Source organism: Aedes aegypti, chromosome 3, assembly GCF_002204515.2.
Source record: "Aedes aegypti strain LVP_AGWG chromosome 3, AaegL5.0 Primary Assembly, whole genome shotgun sequence".
Classification (NCBI taxonomy): Eukaryota; Metazoa; Arthropoda; class Insecta; order Diptera; family Culicidae; genus Aedes; species Aedes aegypti.
The window spans coordinates 210,683,543-210,696,522 of NC_035109.1; the positions used below are offsets into that span (position 1 = coordinate 210,683,543).

Genomic DNA, 12,980 nt, shown 5'->3' on the forward strand with positions numbered 1-12,980 from the left:
ACGCCCATATTGGGCGATTATTCTATTAGGTCTTCATCATACGGCAGGCTTGGATCATTAGTGTTGGCTGCGTTGGATGTGGAGTTTAGGGTACATGTCTTACTTACACGGATGAGACGCCATTAACATTTTATGACCTATGACGCGTGTGCTCGACTTTCGCATATGAATCTCTAAAGATAATTCCAAGACGTCGACCGATGGTGGGGGAATTCCTATGGGAAGGAGCACTATAGTTTCTTCTGTTGCTCCTTTGTAGACGTCCACTGTCTTACAGCAAGCGGGATGAAGGGACTGCAATAAACAGCAAATGGGCCGGAGACCTGTTTCCTAATTTCAGTGCAAAGGGATTTCGGAAGGAACACGCTTTTATTAAATTAAAATAAAACCAGAGCAAAGGTACGGTTTCCAGATATGACTAATACGATCTTTATTGTAATTTAAATTTATGAAATTATTGCCCCAGAAGAGTCAACTCTCTTATCCCTTTGCCTTTTAGTTGGCTTGTTCTTGCCTTGCTTGGGGATCTGTCCTAGTGGATGCGAGTGCATAATTAAAAATAATCTTATCCTAATCTAAATGTTGTACAATAAGAGAGTCCTAAATATTTCCACATATCACAACACTTTTCCTTTTGCTTATCTAGGAATGCATAAAGTACCTCCACTGACTGAGGGGCGCGTGCAAAAGGTTTCCGTTTCCCCTCTTGGTTGCTAATTACCTACGCCTGACTCAGGTTCAAAATCCCACACATCCCACACTGGAAGGGACAGTCGTCCGCCTCGTGCAGCATGAAATGTGTCGTCAGTTCGGATTCCTCCTCGAAGGATTTGCTACATATGACACATTTAAACAGCCTCCGTTGGTCTTCCTCTTCTTCACGGTGAACGGTTTCGTTGTGTTTGGCAAAGGTGGTCTCCTTCTCGAACACCAAACCGCAAATTTCACATATTAACGAGCCGGCCTTTCGGTGGGACTTTTTGTGGAACGTCAAGTGGCTTAGTTTTACGAAAGTTTTACTACAAACAGTGCACTGGTGTGGTGATTCATCCCTGTGAATATGTTGCATATGGCGCTGGTAGGAGTTTTTATACGCAAAATTGCGACCACATTTGGAACACGTGTACTTCTTGTCCTTGGTGTGGGTCATCAGATGGTCCTCGTAGTGCGATTTAAACCGAAATGTTTTGAAGCATGTTGAGCACTTGAATGCATGTGTCCCATTGTGTAATTGAAGGTGAGCTTTCAAATTACAAGACTGAGTAAAAGATTTCCCACAGACATCACAGATAAAAGGCCTTAGTCCTTTGTGTACTTTTTCATGCTTCTTAAACGCAAACTTGGACTTGAAGTCTTTCTTACACACATCACACTGATGTTCTTTTTTATCCTTGTGAAGCTCCTTATGAACGGTCAACGCACTGCCTTGGACGAAAGTTTTCCCGCAAATGTCACACCGAAAGGGGCGCTCTCCGGTGTGGATTCTCGAGTGCTGGCGCAAATTTGATCTTAGTTTGAACGTTTTTCCGCAGATGTGACACCGGTTTAGACTTTGGCCCGGATGTTGCACAGCGAGATGGTCACGAAGCAGTTTTTTCTTCGGAAACAGTTCCTCACAGATTTCGCATTTGTATGATTTATTATCGCTAGCCTTCCGCTTTTTCTTACTCTTGATAAGCGCAAAATTAATGTCCCTCCCATCGACTTCATCTTCGTCTTCCTCATGGCAATCGTGCTTTCTTTCTGGGTTGAGATTATTGCTGTTCTTGTGGTGGCTGTTGTTGTTGTCATCCGGAAGACTTTGATCATCCCCGGAATCATCTGTCGCGCTGAGGCCAATTCCTTCGTCGATGCTTGAAGTGGAGTCTTCTATTATCGTATCTTCAATAATTTTTGGTAAACGATCGGAGGTAAAATAGCCCAATGGTGAATGAAACTGCGATTCCAATCGAGTGTCAATCTGTAAACGAGGTAGAAATATTTTTTTTTATTAGGTATAACATTACAACATAATATTTTGTTTTAGCTTGGAATTATATGTTGAGTGATTACAAATTTGGGAGTGGTGTTTCAAATGTCGAAAGTTTCCCGCGTACCCGAGGACGAACGAATTACTTGTACATATCTATTTGTATCATATTTTCCAGAGCAGGCAAAACAAGCTTAGTTACAGCAAATTTTGATATAGATATCTAAAAAAAATATATTAACTTGATATCACGTTTTGATGATCAGTACTTCGCTTCTGCTCGGGTTGGTATTATACCTTAGTTAGGAATTGTGCAGTAGTGCAGGTTTTGTGCACATCTCAATTCGGTATTATTATGGTAATGAATATAAGGAGCCAGATTTTATTCTTGGCACTTTTGATTCACTCCGACAGTGGTTTTTTTAAGCTACAGTTAACTCTCCCTTACTCGATATTCCGTATCTCGATATCGAGTTAGAGAATCATAGTGAAAGTTGGTTTTCATGGCTAACTCGATGGTCCCTTGAATCGCAGTTGCATTGGTTTTGTGTTCTGTAACTCGATACCTCCCTAAGTCGATGGTCCCTTCAATATCGAGAGATGACTGTACTAAGCTCATATTTGGCCACAATATGCGTCGTACTGAAGCGCTTACACTTATTGCAAAGTTTCAGACAACCTCTCCATGCCAAAGTGAATATGAAGTATGCCAAAATGACGTATGGGATATCTATTGACGACTTCTTTGTTGGAGCTGGGAGGACAGTGGGAATACCATTCTCTCGGATGTGCTGAAAAAAAAGTAATAGCTCGGATACAGTTCAAACACAGAATGAAAGTTCTCAATTACTTTTTAGCGGTAGACCTGTGTCGAGTTGAGCGAAAAAGGATTGCCCGATGAAGAATAGGTTTTTGCTCGCTCGCCGATTTCTTCATATTAGGCATTTCACGGCGAAATTCTATCTCTTTCGCTCTTCAACTAAACTTGAAAACAATGATGCCAGTACCTGTCAATTTTGACAGGAACTGGCACCGTTGTTTTCAGATTTTCCGAAGGAGGAAAAGAGAGTGATTGTCTGATGACGTCACCGTGCAATGGGCAATAGGGTGGTTCTTAAGAGATGGAGATTGTCAGCACTCCTACACTCCTCCTCAATCTTCAACTCGTCCATCCGTGAGTCCCAGCATCTCCGAAAAACGATGATGTTTGATTGCGACAAGAAGCTTTGTGAAGATGTCCGCGATCATGGCATCTGAGGGGCAGTACTCCAAACGTATGTCCCGGCGGTCACAAAGGTCCTGAACGAAATGTTGACGCGTTTCAATGTGCTATGAACGCTTACTCATCCGATCAGAGCTGACAAAACTCAACTTTGATTATCCTCAAAAACAAGAATTGGTTGTTGCTGTTCTTCTTTGAAGTTCTTGAGCTAACCGCGTATCCAAAGCAGTTCTTGGCAGGTTTCACTCAAGACACAGTATTCGGTTTCCATAGAGGACAGGGTCACCGAATTTTGCTTCCTGCTAATCCAGCTTATCGCACCGCCGTTGTAGAACACACCCGGTCGTTGACTTCTGGCTGAACACATCTCCGGCTCAGTCAGCGTCTGAGTAACCTATAACCCTGTATCTATCGCTTCACTCATCCCGAACTTTCGAATCGTTCGCACAATGTAACTGCGCAGGCTGATGGAATACATTCCGTTCTCCTGTACTATCACCATTCCCAAGAAATAGTGGGCCAAGGTCAGAAATCTGGAAGAACTGTTGCAATCCACGGTAGATATCGTCGATCATTGATGGTTCTGACACCGTAACCAACATGTCGTCTACGTAGACTAACACGTAAATCCTTCTTTCATCCGGCATCGCTTTAAAGAAGAGGCATTGATTTGTTGAGCTTCACTGGAATCCTAGCTTCATAAGCACCGCCGAGAGCTTCTCACTCCAGCAGCGAAGGGACTGCTTTAACCCGTATGTACTTCGCTAAAGCCTGCAAACGTGGTTTTGTTTCCCCGGCATTTCGAAACCCGGCGGCCTTCTCATGTAGACTTCGTCGTCTAAGGTCCCGTATAGGAAGGTAGTTTTAATATCGAACTGGCTCAGAACGAATTTGTTTCTACCCGCCGCAGCCAGCAGCATCCGCAAAGCTATGTGACTAACAACAGAAACATAGACCTGGTCGTAGTCTACGTCGAACTTTTGTGCGTAGCCTTGGGCCACAACACGCGCCTTGTATTTTACGATGCCACCTTTCTCATTTCGCTTAACTTTGAAGACCCACCGGCTTCCAATAAATTGACGATTCGGCGGTGTCTCCGCAAGTTCCCACTTGGCGTTGTTGTCTTGAGATTTCATCTCATCCTCCATGGCATCGATCCAAAATTTCTTCTCCGGTGACTCCATGGTTTCACGAAATGTCGTTGATTCTGTGGCAGTCAAAGCAACTCCGTCAACGTAATCCGTTAACTTGGTGGGCGTTTTTCCTCGCGTCTTCCTGGACGGTAAGTGCTTGGTCTATATTCCAATTCTCCTGAATCGGATGCTCTTCATCGAAACTTTCAAATTCTTCATTTTCACACACGTCGGAGCCCTCTTCTTCGGATTCTCCAGAATCTTTCACCGACACCGCTGTCGCTGCTTCTGTCAGTTTGGATTGGCGTTCTTCCGGCTCTAGAGTTCCACCTGCGATGAGCCGTTGTCCCATTCGACGAAGGTAGCATCTCTGCTCAGCGTTATTGTATCTATCATACGGTCCAAGAATCGGTATCCTTTCCGATCCTCCGCATACCAAACGAACGTCAGTTTCCGCGACCGAGGATCCAAATTGCTCCGTTTAACGTCGGGTATATGGACATACGCATCGCTCCCGAACACTCGCAAGTGATCCAACAACGGTTTGCTACCGTACCATCTTTCATACGGTGTTCCGTCGACAGTTTTGGAGGGAAGCCGGTTTTGCAAGTACGCTGCCGTACGGATAGCTTCGTCCCAGTACCGCTTCTCCATGCCAGCATTTAGGAGCATGCATGAAGCCATCTCCTGCAGAGAGCGGTTCTTCCGCTTCGCCACTCCTTTGCCCTCTTTCGCCGACAATGCCGACTTTTCTCGCAGCAAGTATACAACGGTGAAGCGACTATGGTCATAAAATACTGGTTACCGCTCCGCGTGACGTTGTCGAACCACTCGCACAGGTCAGTGTGGACAAGATCCAGGGTGTTCTTCGATTTCTTATCTATAACACTGGGGAACGGCTTTCGAGTAAGCTTCCCCTCGAGGCAGGTTTTACAAATTTTTTCTCTTCGACATTCCGTCATTTTTACACCACTTCCGAGTTTTTCCCGCTTCACCTTAACGATTGCGTCCACATCACGGTGGCCAAATCGTCGGTACCACAAATGACGACACATTTCACTGTGGCATTCACCGACCGACTGCATTGCTCGTTCCACTTCACTCAGTTTATACAGATTACCGAATCGCTCACAGACCGCAATAACATTGCCCGAGCTGTTCGCGATGCCACAATCGTTTTCCACTTGACGCACTTCACGTCCTTTGCTTGCCATCTTACCGATCGACAGCAGACTACCGTCTAATCCCGGCATAAAAAAACACGTCGGTAATACGAATGTCTACCGGTTCTCCGTCACCACCGATACCGCGAATTACACCTCCACCCGAACCGACCGTTTTGGTTACGTTCTCGTCGGCGAGAACAACATCTGCTCCAGCACGCTCCGTCAATGACGTAAAGAAGCTTCTGTCACTAGTTATGTGGCAAGACGCCCCATTGTCCGTAATCCACGCATTTTTCACTGTATGTCCCGCAATAAAACACAACGGCTCACTCGTTTTCTGGACTTGCTTGGCCTTCGGAGGCGCTGGTTTATCGTCCTGCTTCGAATCACTACCTCCGCTCTTCTGAAGTGCCAAAAACTTCCGGCAATTCTTCCAAAAATGTCCCGGCTTTTTACAGAAGAAACACACTTTTTCGTTATCGCGTTTTGTGTTCGAGTCCATTGCCTTTTCACTGACGGATTTATCGGGCACCCGATACGCACGCCATTGGTGCGCATCCGAGATCGATTGTAATGTCCGCGTCCGGCTTTCTAAAGCCATCACTAAACTGTCAAACGAACTAGACAAACGACGCAAAATCATTGCAACTTTTAACGAGTCATCCAGTTTTTTTTTCCAACATTTTCAAGCCAATCCAACGCGACGAGATGTCCCTCCATATCACCGCCTTCGGAAAGGTTAATGGAACACAATCTTATTAGAAGTGACACTCGTGACGACATATTTGGCTTTTCATGGTACGCTTTTAGTGATTGCCACGCCTCCTTTGCACTTTCTTTCTTCTTCGACAGACTGTACGCGCCCAGTCGTCGTTCGGCTCCTTTGGTTTTTCAGCGTTAATCACATGCCAAAGTGCCTCCCGAATGAGGGGCATCTGCATCCGGAAACTCCACGATTGCCAGTTACTGTTATTCAGCCGTACGAAATAAAGTTTCAAAACGTCTGCCATTTGGTATCCACTTGTACTTTACTTTGCGTGCCGCAAAAACCGCCGCCAAAACGTACCGACCAAAAAAATCACTACCTCTGAAAACCGCATTATCAAACTTACTCCGTTTTACGGTAGTCCGATTCTCGATACAAAGCCGAAAATTACGTCGGCTGATATTAATTTATTTTTTTTTACTGTGCATCATTCTGTTCAAAATGACCTGGTTAAAAAGCTTACTGAAGGAGAAAAGCATGCTGATTTTACGATAGCTAGAAGTTATAAGACCTCTTTTTGACCCCGGAACCTCACTGCTCGGTTTCAAAAGGAAACCGCCCTACAGCCCCAGGCTGCTGGTCTAGAGCCAACGGCAGCCTCCAGGGTGGGCACTCACGGCCTCTTCTGGTTCCGGGTCTCAGGGTGTTGTGTGCACCGGGGGGAGTTTTCGGAGTGCAGGAATCTAACCGTTTTATTAGGCGTTGTAAATAGCCCTTGGATTCACTGGCCAGGGAATTCCCGACGATGACGAGGGGATGGCTTTGATGGAGGATTTCTACGGCGACAGAATGGGTGGCTTCGATGATGAACGGTGTGGCAGCGGAGGTGGGAGGCGTGAACAGCGGCAGCGGCACCGTTGGAGCCCTGGATGGCACGAAGAAGGGTCGATCGCTTCCCGAAGGTGGTAATGACAGCGCTCAGCACTTGATTAGCCTTAACGTGGAATTCCGTACGAGGTCCCCGTTCTCGGGTGATAGAGTACCTCTCCGCAAATGGATGCTTCGTAGATGACGGCCGTAGCTCTTAGTTTGCGGGTCCAATCGGCCGGAACGTACTTTGCGATCCCGGGGATGACCGACGGTTCGATAAAAATCGGACGCTAATACTTGGCACAGCGTTTCTCCTTGACCCACGTGGGTGGTTATTATCACTCCGAGTTTGTTGCTTGGGCTCAGAAACCTTGTGCTCGATTGCCTGTTGGTTATCTACTGACTCTTCAATTTCATCCGATCGCGCCTTTTCCCTCCACAATTAACCGAATACCCGCTCGTGCCTCTATTTCCGCCCACACCCAGCTATCGTTCAGTGGAGGCGATCACCCACCACACTCATGCACCCAGTTTTGCTCTTCATACGCATCACGCCCAGGTGGGAAGTATAAATTGACCGTTAGGGTTTCGCTTTAACTTTACAATATATTCCCTAATTTCCTTGCACTCCTAATTAATTGCAAGCAAATGTTACCCGCCGGTAACAAAGAAGGGAAACTTACGTCTTCTCGGCAGTCTAAGCCGATGTCGTGCTTCTCTTGTGATTTTTTCGGACATCAGCAGACAAATTACATGTTTGTTTACATTATGTGCTGATAAATCCTCTATCGATTCACACCGACAGACTCGTTAAAAGCTTTTTGGAAACGTTATTACAACGCAGCGAACATCTCTTGTCAGTGTGACTATTGTCGGCAGCCTCATTCCGTTCGGCTGCTTTCCCATAAGAGCTGCAAACAAATCACTTTGGCAGCTCCAAATCAGTCGCATTTTGAGGCGTGTTCATTTGAATTGCTGACATCTTTGACGAAATTGTTTGTTCCGCCTCAGAAATCTCGTTAGCGGGTAGCTGACAGAACGAAGAATCATCTGAATGTTTTCATTGGTGTGTTTTGATAGTAAAATACTGTGTACTTGGCGTTTGAAATTTGGTTGCCGATAATAGTCACAAGGTGCCAAAGCCGTAAGTCTCCCTATTATTGTTACCACTTGATGTTACTTTTATTTTTGAGGTATTCGAGAAACATTATCCAAAGATATATATAAGGCACACCGTAGACCACTGAAAAATGGAGGAATAAATAAATCAGGTACTCAAAAAGTGTCTTCATCCATATTGCAGACAATTTGTTATCTAAGTAGTTTACGAATACAATATAAAAAGCATGTGTGAGTGCAAAGAAATGTATTCAATTTAAAATCATACTCGCTTTTCGATAAGTTACACAGCGAAACAAAAATAGTCATTTCGCCATTTTTTGGGCTACTGAATCCCTGGCGGCTCTCAGAAATTTTAAAGCACGTCGCAATTTTGAGCTACATGTCGTTAAGTTGAATAAAATACTGGTTTTGACGATGTTTAAATGAAATTTAAACTATAATGTAATATCGTTTTTCGTTATTCATTCCACCGAGCTTGCAAAATATGCTTAAACTTGTGTATGAGACATAGTTTTTTCTCTAACCTCGACCAAACCGCAAGTGTTACGGTTCCCCAAAACGTTAAAAAGCAAATGTGATTTTGTAAAAAAAACAAAATCAAATTAATTCGGCTCCGTTATGCCTAACGGAGCATGATCCTGAGGAATAAATGATTAAGTAAAAAACAAGCCAAACAAATTGGATTTATATTTATTATTACCATAGCGAAAAACAATAAAAATAGGGTAATCCGAATTACATCAGGGAAATCAGAATCGGAAAGGGTTAGTCCAAGGCTGACTTCTTGGAACATTTTGTTTGCATATGTCTAGTCATGTCATATTATGAGTTAGCAAGATGCTCTCTTAGAGAAAAAGGACTATACTAAATTAGACTTTTTATAAAACACAAAAATTTTCATCTCGTTTATCGTGTTTGAAAGGTTAAAAGATACTTCGCCAATTGGACTGTCCATGAAAGCAAAATTGTCCGATACGGATTTTCAGATCAACACCTTTTTCGACCGCAACATTTATTTTTAATATATATGAATATGTAAAAATTAACGCAGTTTGTTTAAAAATGTTGTGTAAAAATTTGAAGATGGTACAGTCCCATATTAAAAAATAATGGCATAACGGATACTATATTTATTATTATTATTTATTTAGGAGGTTACAACTACAGAATCGTTTGCCTCCTGGGTACTATATGAACTTTCAACTCAAATAGCGACTGCAGAACGTGGATTGTGTTCAAGAGGAAAATTATGCAGAATATAAGCAAAATAAGTTATTTGTGCGATGATTCTTAATGCAATTCATGACAAACATCTCTAAATCTCTCAACACTGGACCAATGCACGAGTTCATTATTTGACGTTTTAGCGTTCGGCACCGCTGGTTTCCATGGTCACATAAATAACACGGCACCGCTCAAACGTCAAATAGTGAATTCGTGCATTGGTCCATAGGGCTATGCATTGTTTTGATTTTGCATGGGATTTTGACTTTTAATGGCCTTGTTGTTTACAAATTTTATGGAAGAGTGAAAGAGAGAGGATTATTTTTGTGCAGAACCCCATAAGCAAACAATTCATCGCCCAGAATGGCATAACTGTCCCAAATAGAAAAAGTAGGTATTGAGAAAATAATATTCAAAGTTTAAAGTTTGTCTTTTCATGCAATAATTCATATTTTTTTAGCGCATTTCTAGAAAATTATACAAATTACAGAAAATTAAACATAAGTGGATTACCTTAGATATAAAAAAGCTTCTAAAATAATAAAGAGGGCGCTTTGACTATTTGAATAATATTTTGTAAAACACTAATAGCTCACCTCAATTGATCCGACAAAGTCATCTTTAACGACCCAATTGTCCTTCAACAATCGTTCCCTAAGCTGAAATTCCTTATTTGGATCGATTGCCGGTGCGTGTGTATGCAAGTTGGTGCGATCGGGTTTTCTCCCAAATTTCATCTGCTGCTGGACCACATTCTCTTCCGTCAGTGCCTGCTGTTGCTGTATCGAAGCAACAGGACCAGGCCCATCCAGTGGAACTCGGATGCCATTGACAATTTCCACGGTAGCATACTCGAGCGTAGAAAGCTGGACAGCAGGTGTACAGTCGACCGTATGGGGCACGTACACGAGGTAGAGCCTGCAATTTGGAAAGAAGGGAAGAAATATGAAATATGACACATATAAATGACCATCAGAAACCATTTAAGGGTAAGTTTAATATCATTTCAGTGACTTTAGACTTGGCTTCGGATTACGGACGACAAAAGTCCATCACCCGGTGTGGGCGAACGAAATCGTTAGTGCTTTGGGAATAGTCGTATAATTTCGCCATCTATCTCGACAGGGTTTGCTAAATTGTATTATTACTTTCTCGGGGAAAGCCAATCCAGTCGGATACGCTGATGTGAACTTTCAAAATTGATTTTCGGGGTCATATGGGTAGTTTATCAATAAATAAAATTTGTGTCGAATAGGATTTTTTTTCCGAAATTTTATAAAAAAAAGTTTAACGATTTCTGAGCACAACATTAATATTTCAGATTTTTCGGATCGCATGAAATCAATGAAAATCGCAAACAGAAAATTTCACTTATTGAAAGGCAGATAACATAATCACAGCTCGCTTTTTATCACAAATTTAATTGATTATGGATTATCGCACAGTTCGTTTACAAATTTCAAAGGAGTTTATAAATGCTATGTGGTCCAAATTATTTTTTTCTTAAATATTAAAAAATAGTTTTTAAAATATTTTCGGAGCTCACATTTTTTTGATAATTTGGTTAAAATGACGAATATGAAAATGAAGTAAAAGTTTAGTATTCCTTTAGATTGTTTGTCTTTATTATCATATACTGTGTTTGATTGTAAAACAATGAATACGTTTCCACAATCCGCAATAAATTTGTTGGTACAAATTAACCTTCTGTCACCCATCATAATTAACATCCCGAATTCGATTCCCCCAGAAATTGGCAAATAGACCCATTTTCCCTACATCGCAAGCAGCATTCCTCTTCCTTCTTGAGCGATGATTTATGGTCCTACATTGAAACCGTTTGGTGGCAATGGAACGAGAATGATACATAATTTACTGCTGTCGATATTACATTCCTTAGAGTGGTGTTGGTGGTGGTGCGTAACAGCACTAGCTGGCCTCCTGAATTATGGAGGAATTTTTCATCTTAATTTTTTTCTTTGCAACCCTCGCAGATTACCAAAGGGTGCGATTTTTTTCTTCGACTCATTCCGGTCACACACACCGGAGGGTTCAAATCCAATAATTTGTCGTTTTAGTTAGTAGGCGAAGGAGGATTCTCATATTGGTCTTTGATCACAGGCGTGCACTTTTAGGGGTTGTGGTGCATATGAAGGGCAAAACGGTGAGTCGACAACTGGGATGGTGTGCTTGCCAGAGTTGTGTCCTCACAAGTTCCAACCTTACGTTTCCACGGGTCAAACAATGACAACGACCACCAGCTAAGGATTGTGTACTTAGCTCGTGCACTACACTGGGCACTGGTTCACCAGGAGGTGCGGCTCAAACAGCGTCTGCTCTGGTATCCAGCGGCTGAGCAAGAAATGCTGAATCGCGAACAGTTAAATCCAAGGTGGTAGCCCCATCAGCGCGATCGTCCTAGTGTTAGTTCAAATTCCGGACACTCTACTTTGTATGGGAAACATTTCACACGAAATTTTTCAATTTTTGCTGTTCAAAAGTTCTCACTTTCGAGGCTCGTTTTAATAAACTTTTTCCGTAAAAATCTATGCAAATTTATAATGTCCAACTGCCTAAGACGTCTCTTTAGCGGCTTGATGACTTCAACTGATGGTTTGACTTTTCTATCAATGATTTCCATGAGCTGTCCGGAATTCGAATCAAACTGTCCGGAATATGAGTCAAAAGTGAGGAAGCATCCGGAATAAAAATCATGAAAAGGCCACACATTTCGATTAATTTAAAATTATTCAAGTAGCGGAAGCGTATTCTTTACCTACCATTCGAAAGTTAAGTTCTTCCAACGCTCGATAACGCTAAGAAATCATACAGAATGATCTATTTTGTACGCTCTATGCTGAGTTATACTTCACTAAGGCCTTAAGTGTCCGTAATATGAATCAAAACGGTAGCACCGCAACAACAGCATTGCACTTCAGCAGCACTAGGTTCAGTGGCCCCGAATCAGAGAAGCAACTGGTACGACGGCGAATGCAAGCAGTTGAAGAATGCGTACAGCCAGCGTATTCGTGGTCTTCCCCGAAGCCGCCGACCTCTACCTGGTTCCCTGCTGAATATTATTTTCGCAATTATTTCTTCCGACATTCGCACTCAGTGACCAGCCCACTGAAGTCTGCTGTATTTTACACGCTTGATAAAATTCGCATCTTTGTACATTTGATACAACTCGTGATTCATGCGTCTGCGCCATACACCATTTTTGAGTTTCCCACCGAGTATTATCCGCAGCACTTTACGCTCGAAAACACCGAGAGCTTTCCGGTCTGACTCTTTCAACGTCCACGCCTCGTGCTCGTAGAGAGCCACCGGAAGAATCAATGTTTTGTATAGGGCGAATTTAGTTTCCGTTTGCAAGCTGCGGGACCTAAGCTGGTTACGTAGTCCGTAAAAGGCCATATTCGCAGCCGCAATACGTCTTTTTACTTCGCGGGGAACGTCGTTGATTTCGAGCCATGCAGCGTAGCACGTATCAGCTTAATTAGTTTCGCCGGAAAATCATGTTCAGACATTATCTGCCAAAGCTCATTTCTTTTCACTGAGTCGTACG

At 42.9% G+C, this 12,980-nt stretch overlaps 1 protein-coding gene across 1 annotated transcript in view; it reads right to left on the reverse strand.

Annotated features, from left to right (window-relative positions):
• Nucleotides 1-407: 407 nt before the first annotated feature.
• The window catches only part of LOC5572137 (zinc finger protein 2 homolog), a 109,222-nt gene continuing 96,649 nt past the window's right edge, over nucleotides 408-12,980 (reverse strand). The window contains exons 2-3 of the mRNA XM_021852086.1: nucleotides 10,009-10,330; nucleotides 408-1,960 (exon numbers count right to left, since the gene is read on the reverse strand). Coding sequence (XP_021707778.1) covers nucleotides 722-1,960; nucleotides 10,009-10,330 — 1,561 coding nt within the window. The 3' untranslated portion in view covers nucleotides 408-721. The remainder of the gene's footprint in view (nucleotides 1,961-10,008; nucleotides 10,331-12,980) is intronic.